The following is a 13646-nucleotide window of genomic DNA, read 5'->3' on the forward strand; positions in this document are numbered from 1 at the left end:
GGACAATCAAGAACGACGTTCCATCGCTGGCGGATACACTGCGTGCGATCAACAGCCTATGGACGTTGTGGTACAGCGCGGACAATACAAGGGTACTCCATATGTATGCCTCATCAAGCAACAGAATCAAGGCAAACGAGACAGCTTGATTGCAGTGCGATCATTCTTGCACTACTTCAACAAGCGCGGAGAATCTCCAAGCACCATCATCAAGCCGGAGCTCTTCGACTGGCTTGCCACCTTCTTCATCCGGAACGCACAGTTCAGTAAGGTTGATTGCCTTGTCGGTATGGACGCAGACACTGTCCTCGACCGAGAGTGCGTCTACGAGTTGGTCCAGGAACAACGTCTCCCAAACACTCTCGGAGTGGCTGGATACGTTGTCGTTGATTGGAAGGATAAGCCTTGGGGCCTGTGGCGTCTCTTCCAAAACGCAGAGTACACTGTCACCCAGTGTGTTCGCCGACTGCACCAAGGTCGCGTTACGAAGAAAGTCTCGGTCTTGCCTGGCGCTTGCCAAATCTTGAAGATCAATGACGAGACCTGCTGCGACCTGGTTCTTCTGGACAAGTTCGGCGCCAAACCACAAATTACGGACGGTCTGTACAAGCAAATCATGTTCTCAGCATCAGAAGATGGAAACCACGTCTGCTGTGTGATGACAACATTCTCGAAAGCACGAACGCGACAGTGTCTTCGCGCCCGAGCGTATACAGATGTTCCTGTTAGCTGGTCAGTCTACTTGTCTCAACGCCGGAGATGGAGTCTTGGAGCAACCGGTAACGACTGGCTTCTTGTATCTGGACCGAACGTGCTTTGGTTCGAACGGACTCTGTCTTTCGTCAACACCTTCACCTGGTTCTTGACACCCTTCGTGTTCGCAGCATACTGCACATTCTTCTACGTCATCATCGGTGAGCACCACACAATCCTTTCTGACTATTTTTCAGTGATCAATGGCTAACAAAGTTCTTCGCAGCTCATGCATCGTTGGTCATCCTCTATCTCGCCGCCATCCTTCTCATCCCGATCATATACTACTTCTTCATTCCCTTTGGCCTGCTCAAGCTCAGCTACAAAGAGAAGTGGCAGTACTTTGCCGGTCTCATGTTGTACCTTGTTCTTGGTCCGCCATGCCGATTCATCGTTCTCTGCTATGCTTTGTGGAACATGGATCAATTCGGCTGGGGCAAGACCAGACAGGTCATCAACGAAGATGGGGCGAAGGCGAACGTCGACAACGTTTCGCAACATGGTGCAGACAGCCAATATTCGGAAGAGGACAGACGACAGGTGGCTACGACGCCACCAAACATGTCCTCCGTCAATGTTGCTACGAGGGATATTGCAGGGGAGGAGAAGCGCTTGGGTGCATAAATGAGTCGTCTACGATTGAGATGTTTTCACGAACGATATCAATGTCACGATAGATCCTGTAATCTTTGGAATGGTCGCGGAACTTCTCGCATGGACTACAATGCACTAGGAGATCAAAATCACTGTGAAGACAGACCTCGAGGCGTCAACCTTCCCAACACCTCTTGATCACACCCGATCTCACGACAAAGTCATAGAATCGTGGGGAATGGTTGAGAATCACGATTTTGACGCCCGTCGGCTAGCTACTACTGCTCAGTGATGGACACGGCATAGCCTGGAGCGGCTGTTAACATCTGACTTGTTCTGCTTTGCCTGCACAAATCTGGTCAGATCTGCTGATAATTAGTGTGCGATCAGTGTGCGTGTGATGTGGCTTGTGGCAAGCCAGCGAAATGCATGGGATGCCGAAGTCTCGATTTTCCAATCCAGGCGTGTCTACAGTTTATCTCGTGCTCAGACCGTTATTGAAAGCAGAGGATCACCCAGTATGGGGCGTACGGCATGGACTGTGGCTTGCGTGGGTGACTCCAGCCTGTTTAGTATGCAGTCAGCAGCCCAGCTGCAATATAAATTTTGACCCGTGCACTCTTAGCGTGTGGTCTGGCCTGAGTAGGCAGCTAAACTTTGAACGGTTGTGTGATAGGGCAATCACTTTGTAGAGTGCGTGGCGTGCAGACCTGACCACGTGGCAATGAGAAGTTTACGAGTCGAAGGCTTGAAGCCACGAGGCGCTGTGGCATCGCGGTGTCTCCGATGTTGAAGCATGGCTTGTGGCGAAGGCAAGAAGCGTGGCAGTAGGTCGTTGAATTACCTGCATGTGCATGTTCAGCCGGACGCGAGACGCCGAGCTGTGCCACTGTCAGGGAGCCACGGGACTGTGCGGTCAACTTCATACAGAACAAAGCAGCTCGTTCCGTCAAAGGCATCTCGTGGAATTCGTCACTGTGGTACTGTAGTGTGAGTTGACGGACATGACTTCAGCACCAACTCCCGTAAAGGTCTCTGCTTCGTCGACTACCATGTCGACACTGCAGCAGCGACCAGTCGCGATCGGCGTCTACTATCCTTCCTGGAAGATCTACAGAGGTCGGAAACCATCACATCTTCGACTGTCCCTTCTTACGCATGTATACTATGCCTTCGCATCAGTGTCAGAAGATGGGTCTGTTCACGTACGTATTCACTCAGAAGAGTCTTCGCATCTGACCTTCAACGTAGCATCGAGATGTCCATGCAGACACCGATATTGAAGTAGATGGGACACGTGGCCTCCTTTCAGCTTTGATCAAACTCACAAGAGATTCATCCCGGACCTCGAGTCCTGCTATCCATAGGCGGCGGCACCGGCTCGAAGCAATTTGCTGGCGTTGCTGCGAACAGGGAGAAGACCGCACGGTTCTGTCAGACCACAAAGCAGCTGCTAGATAATTTCCACTTGGACGGTGCCGACAGTGAGTGTTAGCTTTGGTCAGTCCCCTTGACATGTGCTGATGCGTTTGCTTAGTCGACTGGGAACATCCGCGCACGCCTGACGAAGGTGCAGACTTCGTTGCACTGCTCGTAGCTCTCCGTGCTTGTCTACCGTCACCTGCATATAGCATCACGGCCGCATTGCCCGCCAATGAGGAGGTCCTGGATCACATCGACCTTCCGGGGCTGCTGAGTGGTCCCAACGCCGTCATCGACTATCTCAACCTGATGGCGTACGATATGGCGGGATCTTGGTCAGCTGTAGCAGGCCATCATGCACAGCTACATGCACCAACCAGGCCTAAGCACAACTTTGCGAAGCAGTCAATGGCACGCATATCGTACTACCTGATTGAGAGGCGGAAGGTCGATCCACATCGAATTATCCTTGGCATTCCGGCGTATGGACGATCTTTTTGGGCGTGACTGGACCTGGACAAGAGCACCGGGGCTGTGGCGGGCAGGAGGGGGCCTACGAATATTCTGCACTGCCTCTTCAGGGCGCCGAGGAGATATTGGATAGCAGGCAGGGCGCTGTAATCTGTCGCTCAGTGGAGGGAGGTCATAGAGAGATGGTCAGCTATGGTAGCGCAGAGACTGTGCGTCAGAAGGCTGCATTCGTGAAAGCATATGGCCTTGGAGGTGTCTTCTTCTGGACCGGAGCAGGCGATGCGGAAGAAGATGATAGGAGCCTTGTGGTTGCCGCAAATAGGGTATTGCACCGTGTGTAAAGGCAAGCCCTTTAAAATGTGCTGTTGGCGGTTGTGAACCTCCAAGGGTAAGCGTAGCGGAGTGGAGCTCTATACCAACCCTTCTGGACTTTAAAGTAGCGTGCGATCCACGCTACCCCTACCCGACGTGCAGTGCTTGTTGTACGACGACCGTATGTTGTACGACGACCGTATGTTTGCGAGTTCGCCAACAGGCACAGCGCGGTAGGTCACGTACTACTAAAACTTGAAAGTTAACCAATCACAGAGGGGCTTAGCGATCGTCCGCGGCTAGTAATAGAGCTCTACTCCCTCGCTAACGCCACCACCTACGTGCTCGCAAGCTCGCACTACGGTGGATGGCTAGCGCTCGGTCGCTACGCTTAATTACGCCGAAGGCGTCTTTAGTAGGGCGCAGCTGCGTTAGCCAGCGAAGCGTTGATTGGACGAAGTCCATCAACTCTAGCGGGCTAGTGCAGCGCGTCTATTGGCTTAATCCGTACCATAGCGACGTGTGAGCCTGCGAACACTCGAGCGGAGGTTGCTAAGCCCAGCGGAGCGTCACAAACACCTCGCGACAAGAGCCTGCCGCAGGCAGAGGGGGGTGTAGGGGGTCTCCCCCGGAAACAAAGAAGCAGCATTAACTTTAGCTTGTCGAAGGGCAGCGACATGCGAAGGGCAGCGATAGTGAGAGCGCCTTAGGCGTACACATACGAGGCTTGGCTCCGCCGCCTCGCAGCACATTTTACCTCATGACTGGGCACGCAACGAGGCGCCTCGTTGAGAGTTGAGGCATGCCTAAGTTCAGAGTGTATCTATAGCAGGGCAATACTGTGTTTGAGGTGCTTTATCCGCCGGCCGCATGTGAAGAGCTGCTCACTAACCGAGACATCGCTCCCGAAAAGCCCATGATCAAGACCAAAATCCTCCATATGGCCACGAAGTTCGCTGATGACACAGCAGACTTCACTCTCGCCCGAGCTCATGCTCGCGCATGGGAAGAGTAGATGTACCAGCTGGATGTGACAAAGTATGGCTCCTACTCGGAGACCATCGGCCAGCTTTCAAAGTACATTGGAGGGCACGAACAGCGTTAGAAGAATTATCACGAGAGCTATGTCAAGTCCGGAAGACGCACTGCTTGCCGATGCGTGGGACATATTGAGTTCTCAATGAAGTGTAAAAAGACGCAGCACAAGAAGTGTCAGATGGCTGGGCAGGAGAAATGGCCTGTGCTGTGCACAGAGTGTTGGAGCAGAGAGCTAATGAGTAAGCTGTAACAAAGAATGTTGTAGAGTGGAAAGAAGCCGAAACACCTAGGCGCTTTTTATCTCTATCGATGATGCTCGCCAGACAACATCCACAAACGAGACCTTGCCCTTCATTTCTTCAACCACCTCGCAATCATCCCGTCTCTTTGTTGTTGCAATGGTCCAATCGGCAACGAACTTTGTCAACAGCCTCGGTTTACAACGCGGTCGACACCATGTCTCGAACAAGCAGCCTTGCAGGTACACAATGAACATCAATTTCAGTATGCTCAATTACTGTTCCACCTAAGATGAGATACCGGCACCTCTATCACTATCAATGAAGCGCGGCGGATGCTAACAAACGAAACCCTGCTTCAGATCGTTGGAGCGATCTTTTCTCAACATCTTCTTCACCCACTTCGCCCCCCTCCTCGTCATCAAAAGCAATCCTCTATCTGAAGGCACCACCGTCAATACCAATAATCTTCCCACTGACCCATTCGGCAGCATCCGACGCAAGGAAGCAAACAACACGGCCAATGTCTGCTGGTAGGCCAACACGTTCCAGCGGAGAAAGCCAGGCGGCGCACTCATCGACTTGCTCATCGGTGAACTTGTCGCCGCCGGGAATGTACTCGCGCGCAACAGCAGCGTACATGTCAGTCTTGATAGCGCCGGGGGCAACTGCGTTGACGGTGATCTTTTTGTCGCCTGCATCTATTGCCTAGGCGTATCAGGTTGTGTTAGAAGGGATGTGTGATGAGGGGTTGGGAGAGGGAGGGAAGTAGGCTTACCATGCAGCGGACGAATGTGTCGATGGCGCCCTTGGAGCCGGAGTAGATTGCGTGCTTGGGTACGCCCTTGATTGAGGCGGTGTTGGAGGATGTGAGGATGATGCGGCCGCCGACGCTGAGGTGTCGGTATGCCTCGCGAGCCACGAAGAATTGACCACGGGTGTTGACCCGGAAGACACGGTCGAACTCCTGTGAGTCGGCGATTAGCATCAAGTCCTTCCAGCCAAGAGAGAAAGGTAGTGCCATACATCACCAGTAACATCCTTCAAGTGTCCAAAAGACACAAGACCAGCATTCGAAGAGACGATATCGAGTTGACCAAAGTGCTCAACAGCCTGATCCATCATCTTCGCAACCTGATCGATCTCACGAACATCGGCCTTGATGGCGATTGCCTTGGTGCCGTTGGCGATGACGGTCTCGACAACCTTGTTGGCCTCATCGACAGCTCGTGAGTAGTTGACAACGACGTTTGCACCACGTTTGCCCAGCTCGACTGCGATGGCGGCACCAATACCGCGGCCAGATCCAGTTACAAGGGCGACCTTGCCGTCGAGGCGGAAGTTGTCGGCAGACATTGTGATTGTAGTGCTGGTGTGATGTGTGATGTCTTATCTTTTGCGATGTGCTGGTGTAGTAGAGAAGGCAGTGAGAGTGTGTACAGATCGCAATGTATCAAGCGAAGTGGTAGCAATGATAAAGAGGTTGAACGTCGCTCAGGTCCGTGGAAGGACAGCGGTTGTGGATAGAAATCCAGAAACGGACAGCGACTGGGTGTGCGTCCATGTTGCGACACAACGCAGCCACACTCGTTGCAAGACATCGTCAGTGATGTTGATGGACAGTATGGCTCGGAAGTGGTCGTGGTGTGGCGCAGGTCCGAATTCTGGAGGCTGTGATTCGATGCCTGAAGTTCATCGGGATTCGGGATTCCATGCTTCGTCGGCCAACTTGACCTCACCTCTTCCGAGCACCCACTCTCCACGTCCTTCCAGACGGCTCTGATTGTCTGTAAGTATTGGCAACCTCTTACAACACCAATTGCTCAGTCGTTCATTGAGCCCAGTCGACACTTCGACCCAACAAAACACCACCGCAACCATGAAGGTCCAACTCTTGGCGACCCTGCTCGCCTGCTTCGTTGCAACCACCATCGCTATTCCAGACCTCGCACAAATCAAGCATCCAGACGGCAAGAAGGCATTGAACTGGCCACCAGCTGATCAATCAGTAAGTCAAGTACTGAACAAAGGTATCTTCTTCCGCTCAGTGCAGACTAACAGTTTGCTCCAGCCGGAGCTTTGATGGACCTGCTATCCATCTTACATATCGCTCTTGCGCCATGGGCGGGACCTCGAGGGCGTGCGATGGCAATCACAGTGGCCTAAGTCGAGTAGGTGTTGTTGCATGGGGTTTAATTTCGGCATTGTATGTGGTCAGCGACGGACTGCTCGCGGTAGCTTGTGTTCTGGCGATAGGTAGATATGCTGCAACCGGTTGAGCGATAGATCTGAGTCGCGCAGAACCAAATCAAAACGCCTGAAACTTGCCGTTCAATTCCGATACCGCGCTCATCGATAGGAAGTGTTCGGTTGGTACAAGCGGGAATGCCGATAACGAGCCCATCGCTTTGGCAGTGAGTCCCGGTTTCGATCGTACATTAAAATTGTGAGAGGGACACTTGCCATAAGTTCATGACAGTCTAGCGCCTACTCGTGCCCCATGTGCACGGCCCCATCTGGGGTTGAAGCGAAATCGCAGAGCTTGGTTCATGGCGTTGACCCGGCGATTTCTGATGATGTTAGCTGCATCGACCGTATCAGCACAATCGCAAACAGACATGAGAAGTGATCGGACTCTGGATTCAACCACCAACATCTTCGATGTAAGTATGCCTTGTTCCTTGGTGGAAGGAGCCGCAATCCTCGATGTCGTTGAAGGTGTGTCCTGTGCTTTTGCTGATTCCCACGTACCCGGTGAAATCTTCAACGCTATACTCCTCAGCGCGCACTGTGCGATTCGTCCCTCAACGACAGGCTCTCGCGGCTCACTCCTAAGTAATCGCGAGGTATTCGGTCTGAACATGATCGTCAACACGGTGATGCCATGATGATCGTTACATCCCAGAATCCAGACCTTCTCTGTCGCTCAAATAGTTCTCAATTCGTGCCTTCCTTTCGCCTCGCTGCCGCAGTTCTGCTTCCTCTACCCTCAGCCATGGACGCCTCTTCCTCGTACCCCTCGGTATCGCCCGCCTCTATTCTTGTCATCGCCGATGCTATATGCCTTCGCAACCAGGTTTCGTGCTTCGGTCTTCAAGCTTGTTGGCGGGTGGCTTAGCGAAGAGGCGTTGGTGTTCGGCAAACAGCTCGATATCTATCAGCATTATTGGTATCAGGTATGTATCTGATGTCCGTTCGCTTGTGGCACACTCATACTGTTGGCAGGCGGGTAGGGCTTTTGGTCATGCAGACATCCTACCATCGCTACGATCCAATCGCTTCTTCGCTTCCAACCTGGACAATGCCCGAGACCATGTTTTCCGCGTGGAAGCTGCAGGATGAGTCGGCCGTAGACCTGACAATGGGTCGAGACCGCCCTCTGATCAAGACATAGCATGGCCCATGCGGCCTATGTCTGAGATAGCATTGGTCGAGCAGCCTGGAGCCAGACCTCGGATCGCTTCACTGCCATGCAGGCGCGTGCCTGCCATGTGTTCGGCATTCCTGAATTGAGGCGCCGTTCGCAAAGTCCGTCGGACAGGATTAGACGATGTTGGTGGTTCGTAGGGTATCAGACAGCGACTGATGACCGAGGGTGCAAGGACGGAGGCATCATAAAAGCGCCTCGCCGCAGCGTGAACAGGAGCATCTGCAGACAAGAATCCAAGCTCATCTATTAGCCCACCATGCACTCCTCTGCAGCCCTCGTTTTGACCTGCCTAACATCCACGGCCATGGCATACCCAACATTGGACCAGCTCGCAACCTCCGGCGAGTTCAGGCAGTACCAGAAGCAAGAGAAACGTCAGACAATCGCATTCGACGCCCTTCTCCAGAAGGTCAGCACGACCGGCGATCATGCTTGCCAAGCACCAGGGTCAAGTGACTTTCGCGGTCCATGCCCAGGTCTAAACAGCATGGCGAATCATGCATACATCCCTCGCAACGGCTACACTTCGAACATCCAAGTGATTGCCGCCATGAGGGAAGTGTTCAACATCTCTCCCGAGTTCGGCGGCTTCTTGACAATCATGGGCTCGGCCATGGGCGGAGATGGACTTGGGTTCTCTATCGGCGGCCCGCCTCCACCATCACTTCCGACTGCGACTGGTCTGCTGGGTAGACCACAGGGTATGAGAAACACCCACAACCGATTCGAGAGCGACCAGAGCATCACGCGCCATGATCTATACCAGACTGGCAATGCTGTGACCATGAACATGGACCTCTTCAAGGATCTTTTGACCTCGTCGTTGCCAAGGGGCTGGTACGATATCGATGTGCTCGGAAACCATCGGGTCAGGAGATTCGAATACTCCAAGGCGAACAGCCCGTACTTCCTCAAAGGTCTCAAGACCGCGTTCATCCCGGAAGCAACTTCAGCTCTTGTTACGTACCTTTTCGCCAACCACTCCGCTGCATGTCCTACCGGTTGCCTCGATGCCGCAGGCCTGAAGAGCTTCTACGGCGTGACTGGCTCAGGCTCGAACCTGAAGTACACCCCAGGCACCGAAAGAATCCCTGACAACTGGTACAAAAACCCAATCGGATATGGCGTGGCAAGCCGAGGAAGTAGACGGGGTCTGGGGCGATAGACTTTTGAGCGACTTGTTTGGCGTACGTGGTCCTGGCGAAGTGGGAGATCCGATTCGGTTTGTTGTTAAGGGCGGTATGGTGTTTTCCATAGCATACGCAACTGCTATCATGTCCCATCGTTATTTCGTGTGCATCGAATTAATCCTTCCCATTCCTTCATGGTGACAGCAGCCCAGCCTGACGATGGTTCAGAAGAGAACGTGGCTTGCTCGATGAAGGCATGGCTACAGCAATCTGATTGCTCCAGCGACAAAAGTGATGTAGATGTTGGTTGATGAACGAACGATCATTTCTTGATGAAGTGGGGAGTGTTTCACGCGGGTTGACTAGCACGTGATGTCGCGCTTTGCCAAGAGTCGTTCTTTCTTCCCTCGAGCCTTCGTTTCACTCACCTACCCAGGTATGCCTGATACACATCACTACCAATACGACTCTGCCATCGACTTGACTCTGTCATCGACTTGACTCTGTCATCGACTTGACTCTGTCATCGACTTGACTCTGTCATCGACTTGACTCTGTCATCGACTTGACGCCAGAAGTGCAAGGTCCCAGTGGAAGTGATGGCTGCATTGCCACCCTCGTGGGAGTACGTGCCAGTGATCATCAGAGCATAAGTCTTCACTAATTGCTTCCGTCGTTCCTGCACTCTGCCACATGCCAGCTATCTAGCTTCAACTTCGAGACAATACGACGCTCAAATGTACATTCACCGACAAACATCGTCATGTCAAAACAGCCCCGAAGCAAGACTTGGCCCCCGAGATCCAGCTCATGCCACGAAGGGCACTATTCCTGCCATTGCACGTTACGGAGATCATGGTCCAGATGTTGAGAGCGCAGGCAGCATGACTGTTGACTTAGAAGATGCCTGACAAGCTTACTATCCATCTGGACAGGCACCGATTCCGCTTCGATTTGCGAGGTGGTCTCGTTCACAGCTGCTGATAGCTGTACGACCATGCTCTGGATGGACTGGACGCCAATGGAATGCTGGATGAGGTATACAGTCCTTTGATAGGTATCGTATGGGCACTTAAGCCGGGAGCATGGGTTACAGTCTGCTTCCATGCTGCGTCACCTGCAAATGGACTCCTAGGCGCGACTTCGGATGCACGTACATAGAACCCGAAGCTGGACATGCTCAGTTCTGGTCTACTTCCCTCAGGCACAAATGTTGCTCGGATTTCCCGCTTTGCAGCTTCATCAACAGCACATTGCCGCTGCCTAGCTGTGGCTGTCTTAGATTAGCTACAAGTGCCAAGAGCTGAAATGCAGCTCTGCTCCGTACCACCTAACGAAAGCATTGATTCGGATCGGTTCGCAACCGAACACTGTTCAGACAATCCTGCTTTACAGACTCGCATTGGCGCCAAGTGGCTGTGCAGATTTCGGTCAGTACGCAGGATCTCGACGACTGGCGCGGCAAGTGCGTGTAAAGATTTCAGGTTCTACTCTTCTCATCAAACTTTGGCCCACTCACGGACTCTCGCGAACAACGCTGGGTGTACCATCACCATCACCATCACATCTGATCGAAGACGGTTGGACTTCTGGAGTATATCGTGGGCACCTTGGACGGAAGGAACCCTATCACGATGGCTTCGGCTTCCTGTTTCGCGGTCGATGGAGGCATTTTCAACGCCACTGAGCATGGTGGTGCTACGCCTTGTGACGGAACTCGCACACCGGGGTACTACGATGCAGGAACCGGTGTCTCCACATGCTGCCAACCAGGAGACACTTGTGGCGCCAGCGGGATCTGCAGGTCTACACAGCCAAACCTCACAGAGTCAAGAAGATACTATGTCGCAGGCTGCAATGATCCAAACTACGCAGCCCCGAACTGCTTACGTGATTGCAGAAGATATGATGGGTACTCGGATATCGTCTTTGTGCCGACTTTGGACGTTTGGGCGTGTTGCGCCAAGACGAGGGATGGGTCGAATCGACCCAATTGTAGTGACCCATTGCTGGATCAGGTGTATAACTTGGGATGGGGAGAGGCAGAGTTTCCTGGACCGATAGCTGAGCCCTTTGTTGCACCACGAGCCACGACGATAGCAAGCGCCACTGCCACGACTACAAGCAGCGGGGGAACATCCACCGGGTCGATACCCCCCAGTGCTTCCGCTACCGACATACCGTCCGTCACGTCAGGGCTATCGACGGGAACAAAGATCGGCCTTGGTGTGGGTATATCTGTCGGCACATTGGCGATGGTCGCCGTGGCCGTCTTCCTGATACTACGGCGAAGGCGGCGAACACGCACTCCCGGACAAGGTCGAACGATAGAGACTGACATGAACTCCCAAGCCAGCCCCCTGTCCACAGATAGTGTTGCGGACCTCAAGAAAGATCCCCCTTCAGCCCATTGCGAGATAGATGGCGCAAGCACAAGAGTTGAACTGGACACTCCTTCACGCACACACGAACTACTGGCATAACACTCATCTCTACACCCTCTACCCACCCTACCTCGCAAACTTCGTCGGATCCTCAAACGGCTCATTCGGCAACGCCACCTCAATCTCAAACAACTTCCCCCTCTTCTCCGGCGCCAACGCCATCTGATAAATCTCCTGATGATAAACATCCCTCGACCACCTCGTAAACTCCGGATGACTCTCCCTCCACTCCCTCCCAAAAAAGCACTGAAACCCCGCCGCCAACAACCCACACACAAACAGATCCGCCAGCGTCAACTTCTCCCCCGCCAAATACCGACTCTTCCCCAGCTGATTCTCAATCATCCGCAACCTCTTCTCGGTCAACTCGATATGCTCCAGCACACTCTCCTTCACATACGGCCTCCGCCCAATTAATGGGAGGAACCAGCCCCCGAGCACGTCGTATACGTCGTTGTTGACGAATGACATCCACCGGATTATCGTGGCGTACTCCTCTAGCGACGAGCCGAGCAGGGTTGTCTTGGGATTCTGCTGCGCGAGGTACAAGTTTATGGCGAGTGTTTCGGTCAGGACGAAGCCGTCGCTGCGGACTAAGGTGGGGACCTTGCCTAAGGGGTTGAGGGCGAGGTATTCGGCGCCGGCTTCTTTGGCGCCTTGCACGAATTGGTAGCTTATGTCGAGGTTGTCGGCCGCGGCTATGGCGCGGATGGAGACGGTGCGGGGGTTGCCCTGGGGGTGGGGGTTGTCAGTGTGTTATTGGAATCGTTTGACGATGGACGTACATCGCGGGTGTAGACTGTGCCGAAGGACATGGTTGCTTGCTGGATTTGAATCGAGATCTGGACTGGTTTGAGGAGGTATAGAGGAGTCACGGGCTGGCTGGCTGTGGATGAGATGATCTTGGGAGATGAAAAGTCGAGCCTTCAATTGTCCCTCAGGCTATACTCGGACCTGCGATCGTGCGTTGTATCGTTTCGCGAAGGGCTTTGGGCATTCAACGGCATCCCGAACTTTCGATGTACTGAGTTCCGAAGAATGCCAAGCTTTTCCTGGTCAAGACGAGGTTGGACGTTGACGACTCCTCACATCACGACTGGACGATCGTCAATTCATCAATGTGCAGGACCTGATATAGAATGCTCATGGCCATGCCAAATCGATTAATTGCACCCTAAATTCTCACAGTGTCACCTATGGCCAACATATGTCGGAGTCCGACACCGAAAACACAGACTCAACTGCGCAGAACATATCAGAGAGCAACGTCACGTCATACATGACGTATCGTGAAGACGTGATGCTGCGTTCCCAGTCTATCCGCTGCGATTGAGAGTGGTGCTGTCAGAAATATGCTGGCAGACTGATGTTGTTCCATTCACTTCGGAGAAATTCCGGTCTTTGCTCAGCTTGGGCCTAGAGCTCGAGTCGAAGTTTTTGTTTCCAAATGAGCTTTAAGGTGACGTAGCGGAGAGCGAAGATGGGGAACGACACGCTGGCTGTAGATGCGAGGAGGTAGGGTGTATGTGTGCTGGCAGAGGTGTGTTAGTTTTCACTGTTACCTTTGGGTGAGCTGTCGCTTGATGCACGATCGAACCCTTGCGTGAACAAATCTCGGAACGTGCGACAGTTGCTGAGGAGTGTTGTTGGCGGAGCGTGAAGAGGCGCTGAACAATAATGATAGCGCAGCGCCAGACTGGACGGCTCGAGCAAGGGTAATCGTTCCACATGCTGAGGGTGTCCATTGTGCATGTCGTAATGACGCTATCCCGTCCCCAAGTCTAAGGCTCCCGTAGCCTCACCCAAACCTGCA

The 13646-nt window shown here is 53.1% G+C and overlaps 7 protein-coding genes across 7 annotated transcripts; 5 read left to right on the forward strand and 2 right to left on the reverse strand.

The window, feature by feature from the left end:
- Positions 1-58: 58 nt before the first annotated feature.
- CLAFUR5_14373 (Chitin synthase 6) lies at positions 59-1377 on the forward strand (the record flags this gene model as incomplete). The annotated part of the gene is made up of 2 exons (XM_047913521.1): positions 59-914; positions 980-1377. 2 exons carry the CDS (start codon positions 59-61, stop codon positions 1375-1377), a joined length of 1254 nt encoding a protein of 417 aa, XP_047769561.1.
- A 1022-nt stretch (positions 1378-2399) lies between these two features.
- On the forward strand, positions 2400-3276 carry CLAFUR5_14374 (Endochitinase B; the record flags this gene model as incomplete). The annotated part of the gene is made up of 3 exons (XM_047913522.1): positions 2400-2466; positions 2679-2831; positions 2885-3276. The coding sequence occupies 3 exons, from the start codon at positions 2400-2402 to the stop codon at positions 3274-3276; spliced, it is 612 nt and encodes a 203-aa protein (XP_047769563.1).
- A 1988-nt stretch (positions 3277-5264) lies between these two features.
- On the reverse strand, positions 5265-6185 carry CLAFUR5_14375 (Versicolorin reductase 1; the record flags this gene model as incomplete). Its single annotated transcript, XM_047913523.1, has 3 exons — positions 5265-5537; positions 5608-5796; positions 5856-6185. The coding sequence occupies 3 exons, from the start codon at positions 6183-6185 to the stop codon at positions 5265-5267; spliced, it is 792 nt and encodes a 263-aa protein (XP_047769347.1).
- A 523-nt stretch (positions 6186-6708) lies between these two features.
- On the forward strand, positions 6709-6912 carry CLAFUR5_20382 (uncharacterized protein; the record flags this gene model as incomplete). Its single annotated transcript, XM_059463218.1, has 2 exons — positions 6709-6837; positions 6901-6912. The coding sequence occupies 2 exons, from the start codon at positions 6709-6711 to the stop codon at positions 6910-6912; spliced, it is 141 nt and encodes a 46-aa protein (XP_059319201.1).
- A 466-nt stretch (positions 6913-7378) lies between these two features.
- On the forward strand, positions 7379-7717 carry CLAFUR5_20113 (uncharacterized protein; the record flags this gene model as incomplete). The annotated part of the gene is made up of 1 exon (XM_059462950.1): positions 7379-7717. One exon carries the CDS (start codon positions 7379-7381, stop codon positions 7715-7717), a length of 339 nt encoding a protein of 112 aa, XP_059319202.1.
- Positions 7718-8515: 798 nt separating this feature from the next.
- Positions 8516-9424, forward strand: CLAFUR5_14376 (Dothistromin biosynthesis peroxidase dotB; the record flags this gene model as incomplete). Its single annotated transcript, XM_047913524.1, has 1 exon — positions 8516-9424. One exon carries the CDS (start codon positions 8516-8518, stop codon positions 9422-9424), a length of 909 nt encoding a protein of 302 aa, XP_047769277.1.
- A 2475-nt stretch (positions 9425-11899) lies between these two features.
- Positions 11900-12648, reverse strand: CLAFUR5_14377 (Putative sterigmatocystin biosynthesis protein stcT; the record flags this gene model as incomplete). The annotated part of the gene is made up of 2 exons (XM_047913525.1): positions 11900-12565; positions 12619-12648. 2 exons carry the CDS (start codon positions 12646-12648, stop codon positions 11900-11902), a joined length of 696 nt encoding a protein of 231 aa, XP_047769350.1.
- Positions 12649-13646: the final 998 nt, after the last annotated feature.

The sequence above is a fragment of the Fulvia fulva genome, chromosome 13 (genome assembly GCF_020509005.1).
Source record: "Fulvia fulva chromosome 13, complete sequence".
NCBI lineage: Eukaryota > Fungi > Ascomycota > Dothideomycetes > Mycosphaerellales > Mycosphaerellaceae > Fulvia > Fulvia fulva.